Raw genomic sequence first — 13780 nt, forward strand, 5'->3', positions numbered from 1 at the left:
AACATTTTTTTAAATATATATTTTTTATGCCTACTTTTTTTGCAAAAACAATTAGCCCACAGCGAGCCAATTAGCTTCGGACGCAATCAGCCCACAGTGGGCCGACAGGAGCCAGTCGGCCAGCTGTGGGCCGACTGGAATCCAATCGGCTTGCTGTGGGCCGACTAGGCCCAGTCGGCCTGCAGCGGGCCGACGGTGTATTATTTTGTAAATTTTTTTATCCAGCGTAATATTTATGAAAATTAATTAAAAAATGTATTATTTAAAAAAATAGCAATTTTGCCAAGGCAAGAATGTCATTACTATTTTGCCATGCCACCAATATAAATTCATTTTACCAACACAATTTTTGTCGTAGCAAAGGATTTTTGCCAGGTCACCAACACAAATTTTTCCATGGCAAAAATCTTATAATGTTTGCCTTGTTACCAATACATTTTTTGCCATTTCATCAACACAATTTTTGCCATGGCAAAAATCCTATAAATTTTGCTATGTCAATAAAACAATTTTTGCCATGGCGAAAAATTTATAACTTTTTTGCCATGCTACCATGTTCAACACCTCCTGATTTTTGCCATGTACATAAAACCATCAAAACAGAAAACCATTTTGAAACAAAATCCTTAATTACAAGTATAAACTTGTTTGCTAAGTAACCATGATATATAGAACATTTTCCATCAAAGTTTGCCATGTTTTCTCGTTTAATACCATGGCAGTTTTTCCTGTGTACGTTGTTTTTTCTGTATTTGACTATTCCAAATTTATATTATATTCTACGGAAAATTCATCGAGTTTACCATGGCAAAATTTAAATTTTGCGATGACAATTTTCTCTTTGTTTTTACCTCTCCTGGTTGTGTGTAAGAAAATTGAAGGTAAATTGGTGTATTAAAGATGGCAAAGTTAAGAAAATTCGATCTATTGATATGGTATTTTTCAGATGGAAGATTCGTTCGATCCAGGAGAGGAGAGCAAACAACCAATTTAGTTCGGTATTGGGGTCCAAAGAAAATGGCTATGGCCTTTTAAGCCAAATAAAGAGTTTATGCGCATCAAATTTGAGTGGATTCTTCGGTGAATATCATTTTTTTCCTTGACCAAAAAATTGTGTTTGTTTTTCTTCTTCAAATGTAGCAGAATGAGCAGAATAGGAACTATGTATATGGAGTTGAAGCAGACCACACGATCAGCTAAAAAAAAGGCAGACCACACGATGGAATACACATAAATGTTCTCGTATATTGCAAAACCAATGGCAATCACATATATATATTGTTCCGGATCCACAACTCAAACGGCAACCCAAATGACCAAAAACGATACGTATAGGAGAAAAAATCAAAATTATTAGCCGAAACGAACGGCTTCATCATCATGAAACAAGGGGAAAAAAATATCGCGGATCAATCAAGAGGGGTGGTAATCGGCGAAGTAGTTGCCGGGACAGGGAGAGAGGATTAGAGGAGGATGCGAGAGAAATTGAACCACAATCCCATATGCGTGCGCGTGGAGATCTACTGTGTCTTTTGGCCGGTAGTAATTGTTGTTGCTGCGGCGTGGCGTGATGGCCGTCGTCGTCTACATGCCCTGCTCTACCAGGTAGTCGCCCAGCCTCTCCACCACCAGGTTGCACTGCCCCGGGGTCATGGGCTCGTCGTAGATGCCGACCACCAGCGCCTGCCCGGTCTTCTTCAGGGTGATGCCTCCCGCGCCCTGCGATCACAGACGGAATGGAACGGATCCGATCCAAAGGCGATTGATTTTACGTTTGGTTTGGTCGGCGAGGGCAGAGATGAGAAGGATCCGACGTGCATGCATGGTTACCTTCTTGCCGCGGATGACGGCGCCAGGTTCACCCTGGATGACCATGTACTTGGCGTCTCCGAGTAGCAGCCCGGTCGGGGCGAGGGTCCCCGGCTCGTCGAAGTCCTTCATGATGTTGGTCATCTCCTCCGGCTTGAACTGGATCACGCATGCAAACATGTCAAGATCGTCGAAGCATGGCTCATGCAGGCGCCAAATAGCAACAAGTGGATTCGCCATTCTTGGCTTACGTACCGACGGGAAGTCGGCGCTCTGGGCCCAGACGGTGCCGTCGTGGCCGAGGATGGCGGCGGAGGCGAGGTGGTGGCCCTCGATGTCGCACATCAGGTGCTCGTCCACGTAAGTCTGCCACGACATCTTCGCCTTCCCCGGCGGCGCTACGGCAAGGAAACGGGGTCGACCGGTCTCTCGCGGCTGCTGCGGCGGCTTGTTGCGGTGGCGATCGAGGCGCACGTAACCGGCGGTGGGTGTGCAATCGCGGGGGGCGGAAGCCGGTATAAATAGGGTGGGAGTGGAGAGGAAGAGGAGGACGGGGAAAAAGGTCTGCATCCCTCCCCACTGCTGCTTCGTCCCAACCACCCGTCCATCTTGAGCTCGCCCTTCAACTTCGCGCCTCCTTTGGTGCGCTGCCATGCGCCATGCCCATGAGCCCCACCCACGGCCGTACGTCGCACACACCCCTGGATTCGGCCGCAATTTCGGCCTTGCCATTGGTTCGTTGGGCCAGTTTTCTCCGTACAGCTTAGAAAATAAGCCGCCTCTCTTTAGCCTAAAAAATAATTCTTCTTTTAAATTTGTTGAGTCTTCTAAATTGATTATCCGCCTCTCTGTAGCTTAAATAATAAATCATTCCATAATTAGTGTAGCTGTAATGAATGAGAGAGGCAAATTATGGAATAAGCTGAGAAGACAACTTATTTTCTAAGCCATCAAAAGAACTGGCCCGAACCCTTGAAAGAAAAGGTTTACAATAAGCATGGGCATAATCGTAAATCTTTGTAACTAACATATGATAATTATTTTTCTTTAGGGTGCTAGTAATAACGTGATGAGTAAGGTGTGGACCCAAGCCAGTGAGTTGAGAGTCAGCAACGTTGGATGTACACTGGGCCTGCAATTCGTACCGCCGATGGACTGGTGTGGGTCAGCCGAATCTTACTTTCCAGCACTCTGGCCGAAAGCGGTCGCCAAGTTGTTCTTGAACAAATTTGACAATTTTGACCTATAATCGAAATCAAATCACAGAATGGACTGGTTGCGAAACTATTTCACTCCCCTGATCCTTTTGCGCCACATCTACTGTGCAACGCCTTCCAGATAGGCGCTACACGGCCAGCGTCGCACCCATATGTGCCCAAGTCAGCGTGCAGCGTCCGAGAGCTAGGCGCCACACTACACAGTGCAGCGCCTAGCTCCTGGGCGTTGCACTAGTGCAGCGCCTGGGCGCTGCACAAAAGGGTTAGGGGAGTGAAATAGTTTCGTAACCAGTTCATTCTGTGATTTGATTTCGATTATAGGTCAAATTTGTCAAATTTGCCGTTGTTCTTGGCCTTCCAAACCCGAGAGCGGCGTTGCGAAGGCCGAAGGTCAGGTAGCTCGGTATCTTCTTCGTGGGAATGGGCCTCGTGATTGATTCTTGTAAGGCGTTTCCAAGGTATACGGGTCAGTTGCACATTGTCAGCCCTGCTCGCACAGGTCAAATGGATGGGGGCATGTCCGGGTTTCGAAATAGCACAGGATAAACCTGCCACGGCTGCAGAGTTGCAGCTGCAATAATTGTTAAACCGGCCCAACGTAAATGCAGCTTCAAAAAGTATCACTTTTTTATTCGCAATTTTCTGTGTATGTACTGTATGCACGCCTTTTTTTTTACATACACTACTACTCAAATAGGTGTGTAATTTGCTACTGATTTAGCGGAAATTCAATTCTGAGCACGGGCTCAGGTGCTCCCGATATCCCAGGCATCCCTTTACCTCGAGATCGCAGCACTAGGCAGTATTTCTCTCCCGTATATCTGCGTATTTGCTGAGAAATAAAAACAGGCCCACCTCATTTATTGCTGTTTGTTGGGGAAGCACCGTCCCGGTCCATAGAAAACGCTAACGACCCTGATGTTTTCCTGGGCCTTGCTGTACAGGCTTTCCACCTCAGCCGGCTTACTTCGTCTTCCCCACACCAAGTTTCATATGTGGATTCCGAGGGGAGTCAAAACTTAATCCTAGCTCAGGTCTAATTGCCCCTCAAGAAAAAAAAACTCAGGTCTAATTCACCTAAAAAAAGCTCAGGTCTAATCACACTGTAAAATTCGTTATGAGCACTCATTCGGGATTCAGGATGCAAGTGGAAGTCTGCGATGTGTCCACCATCTTCGGCACCGTCTGCAAGCGCTAATTGCAGGATTAACAACCTCCGCGTCCGCAAGTTCATTGCCTGCTGTGCCAGGCTGCTTTGTAGGTATAGAATAATTGTTGCTATGCAACTAGCTGTCCGCTGCTATGCAACCGATGAATAGTCTTGCCACTGAATAATTTTGTTGGCAAACTTTTTTATAAACTGAACAACAAACATTTGTCAGGAAAGGCCAATATGCAGTATTGCTTAGTCTGTACTGTATTGATTTTACAAGCTAATATGGTCAACGGAGAACAAAACATTGCAAGCGCCTCCCGGTAGCACTATGATCAACTTTGCATACTAGCTGCTATACACATCAAGATTTTACTGTGAATAGTTATTCTAGGCATAGAAGCTGAACACAGTTATTCTAAACACATATTTTACTTTGAATAATTATTCTAAACACATATTGCCAAAAGTACAGATCTTCAACACTTCAGAATATTAAATACATGAAATGAGCATTGAAAATTCAGAATTTCTCATCTGAGTTCCTCTTTCTTGACGCCTCTTCATCTCTGCTTCTTGGTTCTGCACACGAACTCCAGTTTTGAGGTATCGATCCTCCTAATTAATTAAGCCATCAAAGTACCGGAAGAAAAGCCATTAGCTTGATTGCAACCGGCTGGAACTTGCACATCAATTTTGTTAAGGGACAAGAGCCATGAATACATGCATTATCACAGGAATTGGAAAACCTGTTCAGAACAACGTCAAACTAATATTAACCTGAATTACTCTAGGATAAGATATCCAGCACAAGAGATACAATGGACACAAATCGTTTTCCCTTCAACTGTTTCAGGCGCATCCCAGGTGGCAATGCGCTGCGCAAGGCCTTCCGCGATAGCTGTGTTCACATGTTTGATCTTCAGACATGTCAGCAATCATTATGATAACCTAAGATAATCAACATAATTCATATCTGTGAGATTACCAACAGAGAATTGGAAGTAAAAGACTAACTGTTTGGTTATCAGTTCACAATGTGGATTTACCTCGTTGTGTATGTTTGCTGAGATCAACCTTTAAGTTCTTAAGTACAATGGCTGCTGCACCATCATCCTCATGGATCATCCCAAGAAGTAAGTGTTTTAAGAAAATATAATGTGCAGTAGCGGCAATAGCAACAAAGAATAATGATAAAGATAACAAAAAGAAGTCGTAATGCTTAACAATCCACTAAAGATATTCTATGACGAGGAAATACAGTTGACCATAATGTACTTTGGATCTATGAAATGTTTTATCACAGCTCATTTTCTTGATTGCGAACAGAATTGGGCCATCACTGGAATCAACCGCATTGTTATTTCGGTTCAGTTTGGCTGAGTGACAAAAATTCTGACTTCAATTTGACTGAACAAGAGTTGGATGAAATTTGTGTGCTATTTTAATTCTGCTCAAATTCACGTTCACTTAAATATTTTGCCGCAATGCCATTTTAACCGATATATATATATATATATATATATATATATATATATATATATATATATATATATATATATATATATATATATATTCTTATTCTTATGCCTACTAAATGATATGCAATTTTGGTGAAATTTTATGGAAATGAGAACCATATGTCTGGACAAAACAGTCCCTAAAAAATGTTTGTGCTGATAAATTGATGTGCATCAGCATTTAAATTGACTGAATCAAGAACCGTCGACGAGTTGTAAACATTAGTATTGAGACATCGGTATATATTGACTAAATCAGGAACTGTCGATGGGCATGGAGTTTTATCAGGCGGAGCACTGCCCAGCCGTAGCCTGTAACGAGTGAGCAACTAAATCATTTTGCTTAGGACTACAGCAAAAAATCCATTGCTGGACACTCACCCACACAAAAAGGAATGAACAGCAAAAGCAAATTTTCACAACCATAGATGAGCGACAACAGTTGGTTTAATTGAAGCGTCTAAACAATTAAATTTATACGCACGTAGCCCCAACAAAATTTTCTCACCTACTAATGTGAATCAGTGGTGAAAATTATCAACAGTTCGTCACCTCTTCGTCTATCCTGGAGCTTCGGGATTCACCTTCCCGGTGGACCGCGTTGAGTGCATAGGCGAAGTGTTCTTCCTCATCTGGCCTGGCATCCACTTCTCTGCGGGCTACGGCCGCCGACCCCCTGGGCGCAGCCTCACGTGCAGTTCGACTCCTCCGCTACGACCTAATCCTCTCCGACTCGCGGCAGCACAGCAGGGGAAACCCGATCTGGATGCTCCAGGTTGTCGGCAAATTCGGGGGAACCTGGAATCGAAGCAACTCCGAAACTATATCAACGCAGTCAAAATCGCGACGAAACTATGCCCCCAAACTCGTAACAAAAATGGCATCGACGACAGTGAAGAGCTGGTTCCACACCTGTTGACCGGATCTAGCAGGAACTCCAATCCATTGGCCTCCATGGATTCGTCACCGGTAGAATCAGCCGCCATTTCAAATCAAACTCCCGGCGAGCCATGAGGCAGCCTCCACCAGAACCATCTACAACCTTAATTTAATTTCCGACTGCGGGCCTCAAGAGCACAACTGCGTGCTTCCCCCGGGAGCCTAGACGGCTTGGTTTGGTTTCTCATCCACTTCCCTTACTAACGACGAACTGGTCCATGGCTCAGCTCCCCAAGACGACGTTCTGCTCCTAGGCTCAGCACACCGCCGTAACGGACACAGCCCACGCAACGTACGAACTGGCCCCACAGCCACCACTGTGCACGCCCGTATAGCAGGTGTATTCCGCTTTTCGGTCGAACCAGCTCTGACACATCTGCCCCTCTTTTCCCAATCCCAACGCATCAACCAACGAACAAGATATTAGGTGCAGCTGAGCTCGAGCACCGAATTGCCGCTTCTCTGATTTAGCAAATAATTAACTAACTGTGCCTCTTTTTTTAAGAGCTCTCTTAAGATGGTTCCCTCTTACCCCATAAGAGGCAAGAGAAATATTTTATTTGAATCGTCTCATCAAGGATATGTTTGACCACACTAGAAAATGTAACACGGCAATTACTTTTCAAAAACGAATGTTTAAAATGTTTCCTACATCTACTTTTAATATAATAAAAGTTCACATTCGAGCCCCGTATGTATATGTTGTATCTACCATATGAAGACAAATAATTCTCGTGTTGTAAAATATGATGCATATTCATGTGATCATAAAAAAATATGCACGCACTACAAAATACATTATTATTATTCGTCATCATCGGTATCTGTATTTGTATTATTATGGGAGAGCCAGTAAACAAAATAAATTTACACATGCAATGTTAGGAACATGTATGACTTTCTCTTGTGTGAGGAATATACAAAACCTTCTCCATTATACATTTTCTTCTCTAACAAAAAAAATTGTGCAAGAACACTGGTACATATGGTAGCTTTGTTACAGAAAAATTCTGATGGTATTTTGACTGCTTTTTGCTATGATTTTGTTGACTAGTATTCATTTTTGGTGTTTTTTAAAAACAGATTCTATGGATTTTCTATTGTTTAGGTCCCAAACCGACAAATCAAAACATGCATAGACATATAGGACAGAACATAACAAACTTCTTATTTCGTTTGTTAGACATAATGATAAGGTGCTGAAAAAAAATCAATCATGAATCCAATGGTATTGATATGGTGGCGTATATGTTAATATAGTTTTTCACAAACTTGTTGAAAGTTTATAAAGTTTGGCTTTAGAAAAACCTAATATACGAAGTAAATAAGAAGGGAGGGAGTAATAGTTATATCAGCCTTGAGAAGTTAAAATTAAACGGTCTATGTTGCTTTGGACCACCTGGAAATTTCTCTAAAAAGAAATGTGCAGTCGATCGGGTGCTAATAACACATGTTCATTGTGGATTTCTCTATTTCTATGAAACTAATCCTCAAATTAGTGTGTGATTACCTACTGTTTTCTGAACAAAAAGTAGCTAATTGCGACTCTTTTCTTAAAAAAATGTTGTGGCGCAGGATTTCTCTGTTTCTACAAAACTAATCCTAAAACTAGTGTACAATTAGCTACCCTTTTAGCAAATAATTAGATAACTGTGCATTTTTTTCGACGCTAAAAGCACACTATCATCACGACGTTTTTCCCATCCTTAACAAAACTCGACTTAATCCATCATCTCGAGTGTATGCACAGATTAAACACAAACACATAGGAGTACACGTGATGATGTGATGTGACATGTTCTGCAAAAAAAATGAAGGCGCAGCAGTATCATGTGCCTGTCGCCAGCCCACCTGTTTCTTAAATGTACAGCATGGGGCCTACTCTAAAATACGGTGATATACTATCTTTCAGGCAAGGCTGCAAATTGCAATACATGTTGGCGCACGCATCCCCATGCTTGTTCGGCGGGGTGGATTAGGAGCTACCTGCAGACCGGCCTCTGCAACGCTTTTTCGTTCCAAACCCAAGTTACTACTTATTGCATCTTTTACATAGGCTACACCCCATACTTAACTTCTACACAGGGCTACAACCACAACGGATACATGAGAAATGAGAATTGTGGTTGTAGCCTGATACATGAGAAATGAGAATTTATCTCAAAATAATGAGAAATGAGAATATCATCGGCATAGTGGAGAACTAACATAACAATTGAGAAGATTAGAAGTTAACCCTTCAATAAAAAAAAGGGTAATGTAGTCTTTTATATCTAAATCAATCTATTCAATACATGTGATCTGCAAGCTAATATGATGATAACCTTTTTAAGTAACTTTAATACTCGTGTACACTTTTAAGAGGGGTGTATCGAAGCAAAACTAGTGAAGCTAACAGTTGAAGTGGAGTCACTGGAAAGTAGAAGCCCACATAATTCAGATATAGACAGCTTAATAATTCTGAATCTTAGGACCTCTGGTGAATGAAACGATGAGGTTACATCACCGGCGCAGCATGAATACTGATACGACCTTCAAATAACAACGAAGAGATTCCAAATTAATAGCATGATGCAAAATGCAGTAAAGATGAGCACAGTTAGAGAGACCACATCGGCAACACATTTCTAGTTCTCAATGGCAACTAACATATATTGTTCGCGCAGCGATGTACATCCACAGAGAATAACATACTGCATAATAGGTCCCTACTGCCACCTTTCACCACACATAAGAACATTACTGGTTCCCAGTATTAGGCAATTAGCCTCTCACCTTCGATCCGAACATACTAACTAGAGCGTGCTCCGAAAATCACAGAAAGCCCACGGCAATCACAATGGGAAGCACAGGGAGCAGAAGGGTGCGGGATTGGGCAAACAGTGACGAGCTGGAGCCGCTTGGAGCTGGAGTGGCGGTTGAATTTTTGGTGCTAATCTTGCTGCTGTAAGAAAGAAGAAGAAAAACAATAGTTAGTGCAAACTGTTGATCAGACCAGTAGGTGGGCATGTTCATCACATTTGCAAAGAGAGATCGGGGAGTTTTTTCGTACCCGGCTGCCATGTAAACACAAGTGTCATAACCTGCAAGCAAAGCAATACAAAATCATTGAGAAGATTATCCAGCTGACACTAAAAGCAACATCGACAGTAACATTAAACCAACAAGTACAAGCAAAAACTGGTCACACTTCACAGCTCATAGGAGAACACCAGGGTAGTGATGCAGAGGCAACACACGAGGATCACAACTAGTTTAGTCATCTAGCATTGCGTGAAGCAGCATGAGACAGCACCCATCGGTAAGCTATATATTAAACTGTAACTACATGATCAAATTTTCATATAAATTGTTCGCATATGAACCATGCAAGGTACCATTTATATTATAAAAATGTCTATGCATGTTTTTTTTTCTTATCAGCGCATAAGTCGATTCATGCAGAACTAGCAAATAAGAAGATTATGCCTGTGAATCCTATGAAATGTTATAGCATAATTGGTATACAAAATGAATCGATCATATCTCAAAACTGATGATGCTCATACCATTTGTCTAACCTAATAATTTTAGCTAGAAGCGGCAGAGGAGAGAAAGCGTAATAAAATATTAAATTCATGATTAGGCATTCAAAAGTCAAAAGGCTATGTTATTACAGTAAATTAAGTAATGCACTATCTTCTCTGTAGTCTCTAGACAAAAAGACACTCAGTCAACACCTGATAACTGTATATATATTCATCAAAAGAAATACTCATCTACATGTCCAGAAATACAGCTAGCATCATATCAATGGACTTACGGTTGCAATTTCAGTCAAGGACCTGGATACTATCATAAACACTGTAGTCAGCACATATTGTCTGCAAGTATAGGCTTACAATTGGCTAGTTTTCAGTATTCAGACTACATCCAAAGCTAGTAATGAAGCAGAGATAGTATAAGGTGCAAGCATTCGTTACATTATCAATGTAGTTGTTTTAAGCACAGGATACTTACTTGGATCTTTGGTCGTCCGCATTCCAGCACCACCAAATCCACAAGCCACATCAGTAGCTCCATTTTGCTGATAATAGCTGTTGAATGCATATGAAGCATGTGAAACCAATGTGTCGGGCTGGTAGCAGGGTTGGCTTGGTTGAATAGCAGAGCAATCGACATTGCCTGGGCCGCATGCCCAATTTAAGCCATTCTGCAGAGCCGTCTCCGAGACATTGGTTGAAGCAACACACCAAGTACCATTTGAACGGTTTCCTCCAGTCATGATGTCCACATTTCCTCGGCCAGTCCAATCTATGCTGTAGATGGAGCTTTGGTCTGGAGAGAAGAGTCCCCAGTTCCTCTCCGACTCGATGCCCGGCTTCCTGTTCTCATTGAACAAGGAGAAGATGTAGACATCTATTTCTTCCCCGGGCTTGGCAGGCGTGCCGCTGTCATTGACAACATGACGAATCAGATTGGTGTTGTAAGTCTGAGCATTGTCCGGAGTTGCCCCGGTCTCCTTGGCAGCTCCCTTGTGCGGCCATCCTGTCTCGGTGATCATGATCTTGAGTGTCTTGAAGTTCAAAGCCATGAGCGCGAAGAAGATGGAATCGACCTGCGCATCAAACATGTTTGTGTAGACCAATCCAGTGTTGGGATCAATCACGCCCTCGGACTGCGGCGAGAAGAGGGCGTAGTTCAGCGAGACATTGCTGGGCGAGTTCTGGTAGGCGTAATAGGGGTACAGATCGACCATGAAGGGCGCCTGGTTCTCCACGAGGAACTCCAGCATGGGCTTGAGGAAGTGCGCGTAGCTGCTGTTGAACGCCCCCGCGGACGGCGGGAAGGACCGGGAGAGCACCCCGAGCGAGTGCGTGCTGGAGATGGTGATCTTTTTGTGCAGGCCGACCTTCTTGAGGGCGGCGTGCACATTGCGCATGGCCGGCACGACGAGGGCGGAGACGTTGATGGGGCTCTCGGTGATCTCTGCGCCGACGGTGATGTAGGTGATGATGGTGGCCGGGTAGTAGGGGAGGATGCTGTTCTTGAGCCAGGTGTCGACGTTGGACTGGTACTGCGAGAAGGCGAGGAGGTCGGCGTTGGGGACGCCGACCATGAGCTCGACGCTGGTGTTGGCGAAGGCCTTGATGACGTCGATGTTGGTGTCGTAGATGCGCACGTACTTGATGGACTGCTGCCGGATGAGCTGCGCCACCTTGTCGGGCCCCGGCAGGTCGTCGGCGTTGCGGCCGTAGCAGATGCCGGTCTTGCCGCCGTGGCAGTGCCCTGCAAGTGCAAAAGCCCCACATCAGGATTCAGGGGCGCGCAATCTCTCTTTATTTTAGCCACCATTGACGCGTCCATTTAGTATTTTAATTCCATGCCAGAAAAACAAACAATCTGGTCAAAAGAACATATTCGTCGGACATCATCACGGTACCATACGCATTGCAGGTAGCTAGCACCCAGCGGGAAGCAAGGCATCTAGCACTCGGCTTCCACTTAACCAAGATTTCACATTCCAAAAGGGCAACCACTACTATCAAGTATTACCAGAAGACGAACCGGAGGAGCATGTGGTCAAGAACTCACCCACGAGCAGCAAGAAGAGGAACGCGGAAACCGCCGCCGCATGCCGCCGCGCCATTGGCGTCCCAGCCCCGAGCTGGGCCTCCTCCGCGCTGACAAGACCTTGCTCTTGCCGTCCGCGCTCCTGTGCTGGCTACGCGGCCGGGAAGTGTGACAGTTGAGTGGAGTGGAGGGGAGGAAGAGAGAGGAGGACGGGCTGATGCCTGACGCTGGCCAAGGGGCGCAGGCGGCGCAGCGGAGCAGACGTGGAATGGAGTGCGCGCGTGACTGTCGCGGGCGGGCGGAAGCGGACGCGGACGCGAGGGGGTGCGTTATAAAATAGGGTTGAGGGCGTTTAAACAGAGGTCGCACGGGTCCGGAGTAGAAACGGAAGGGGGGAAGGGGGGAGGGGAGCCGATGGACCGAGCTGCAGCAGCGAGGAATTTCCTCAGGGAAAAAGAAAAAGGAGTAAGCGAGGAATGTTCGCTTGGACCGGGACCACACGGCTAGGGTCGACGCGTGAGCTCACGGGGTCTTGGTAAAAAATGACCTTGCAACATTGGCTAGTGTCAAGTGACGTACTCCCTCCGTTCTAAAATAGATGACTCAGTTTTGTACTAACTTTAATATAAAATTGAGTCATCTATTTTGGAACGGAGAGAGTAGCTAATAATTCGTGAGGAAATAGCTAAACTGATTTGTTTCCTGCCAGTGATTGCATTTTCCAAAGATTTTGGCTTTAACTATCGGTAATTGTAGCTGGCGGACGTTCGCTACATGGAGGTGGCAAATGAACCATCTTTGATGGAATTTTGAGTTGTAAAATAAGATCAAGCGACGGCAATTTTAAACGAAAATTGCCTTCTCGGAGAGAAAATGTTATGTCGCCTGAAGAAATTGCCACCTCGCCCACTGCCACACAACTAAAAATGCCATGCGAAGGTCCGCAAATACCACCCTCCCCGGCGAACGTTTGCCGGGTAAGGGGGTCCTTAATTAAAGGTCTCACGAGGGCGGTGGGATTTCATCGTGGCTTAAATCTTACTCCGACGCTCTGAAATACTCCTACCAGTGAAACTTATATGAACCACCTCTTACATGGATATTGAAAAAGAATCGTATACTCCCTCCACCAAAAATAAGTGCCGGTGATTTAGTATAGACCCTCCAACACTTATTTTGTGACGGAGGGAGTATGAAAGTTCTTCAACACCGATGTGAAAACATGCGTGGATGTCAACTAATTTGGAAAGCCTCACTAAAAAGCTAATTCGAAAAGACTAAAGCCTTTGCAATAAAAATACACATGAAATGCACTTTTTTTAGAATCATGCAAGAAAGGAAACACAACCAGTTCAACAGCTACAAGTCCAACAAAACAAAGCTAAATACAGCCTAAAACGACAAGACAAGACACGGAAGCTCAACATGATGACCACCACTAAGAAGCAGCTAAGGAAGGATCGGTCGTCCTAAGCTTGCCATTTCCTTTTTTCTCGAATATGCACGAGTGTGCATATCATATATTAAATAAGAAAGGCAAAGAAAGCCTCCACCACAATTACACGGTTTCTTAGTACATATTACTCCTC

The 13780-nt window shown here is 44.2% G+C and overlaps 2 protein-coding genes across 3 annotated transcripts; both read right to left on the reverse strand.

The window, feature by feature from the left end:
* Window positions 1-1225: 1225 nt before the first annotated feature.
* On the reverse strand, window positions 1226-2384 carry LOC109762546 (profilin-2). Its single transcript, XM_020321413.4, has 3 exons — window positions 2065-2384; window positions 1831-1968; window positions 1226-1719 (listed from the first exon to the last, which is right to left on the reverse strand). Exons 1-3 carry the CDS (start codon window positions 2377-2379, stop codon window positions 1585-1587), a joined length of 588 nt encoding a protein of 195 aa, XP_020177002.2. The 5' UTR covers window positions 2380-2384; the 3' UTR covers window positions 1226-1584.
* Window positions 2385-9237: 6853 nt separating this feature from the next.
* Window positions 9238-12493, reverse strand: LOC109762550 (glucan endo-1,3-beta-glucosidase 13). Of its 2 annotated transcripts, XM_020321417.4 has the most exons (4): window positions 12213-12493; window positions 10638-11906; window positions 9691-9721; window positions 9238-9582 (listed from the first exon to the last, which is right to left on the reverse strand). In XM_020321417.4, exons 1-4 carry the CDS (start codon window positions 12265-12267, stop codon window positions 9453-9455), a joined length of 1485 nt encoding a protein of 494 aa, XP_020177006.1. In that variant the 5' UTR covers window positions 12268-12493; the 3' UTR covers window positions 9238-9452. The 2 variants fall into 2 exon arrangements, with proteins under 2 accessions (XP_020177006.1, XP_073366754.1); XM_073510653.1 differs by having other exon boundaries at window positions 9238-9721; window positions 12213-12484.
* Between the last annotated feature and the right edge of the window lie 1287 nt (window positions 12494-13780).

This window comes from Aegilops tauschii, chromosome 3, assembly GCF_002575655.3.
Source record: "Aegilops tauschii subsp. strangulata cultivar AL8/78 chromosome 3, Aet v6.0, whole genome shotgun sequence".
NCBI classification, from domain to species: Eukaryota; Viridiplantae; Streptophyta; class Magnoliopsida; order Poales; family Poaceae; genus Aegilops; species Aegilops tauschii.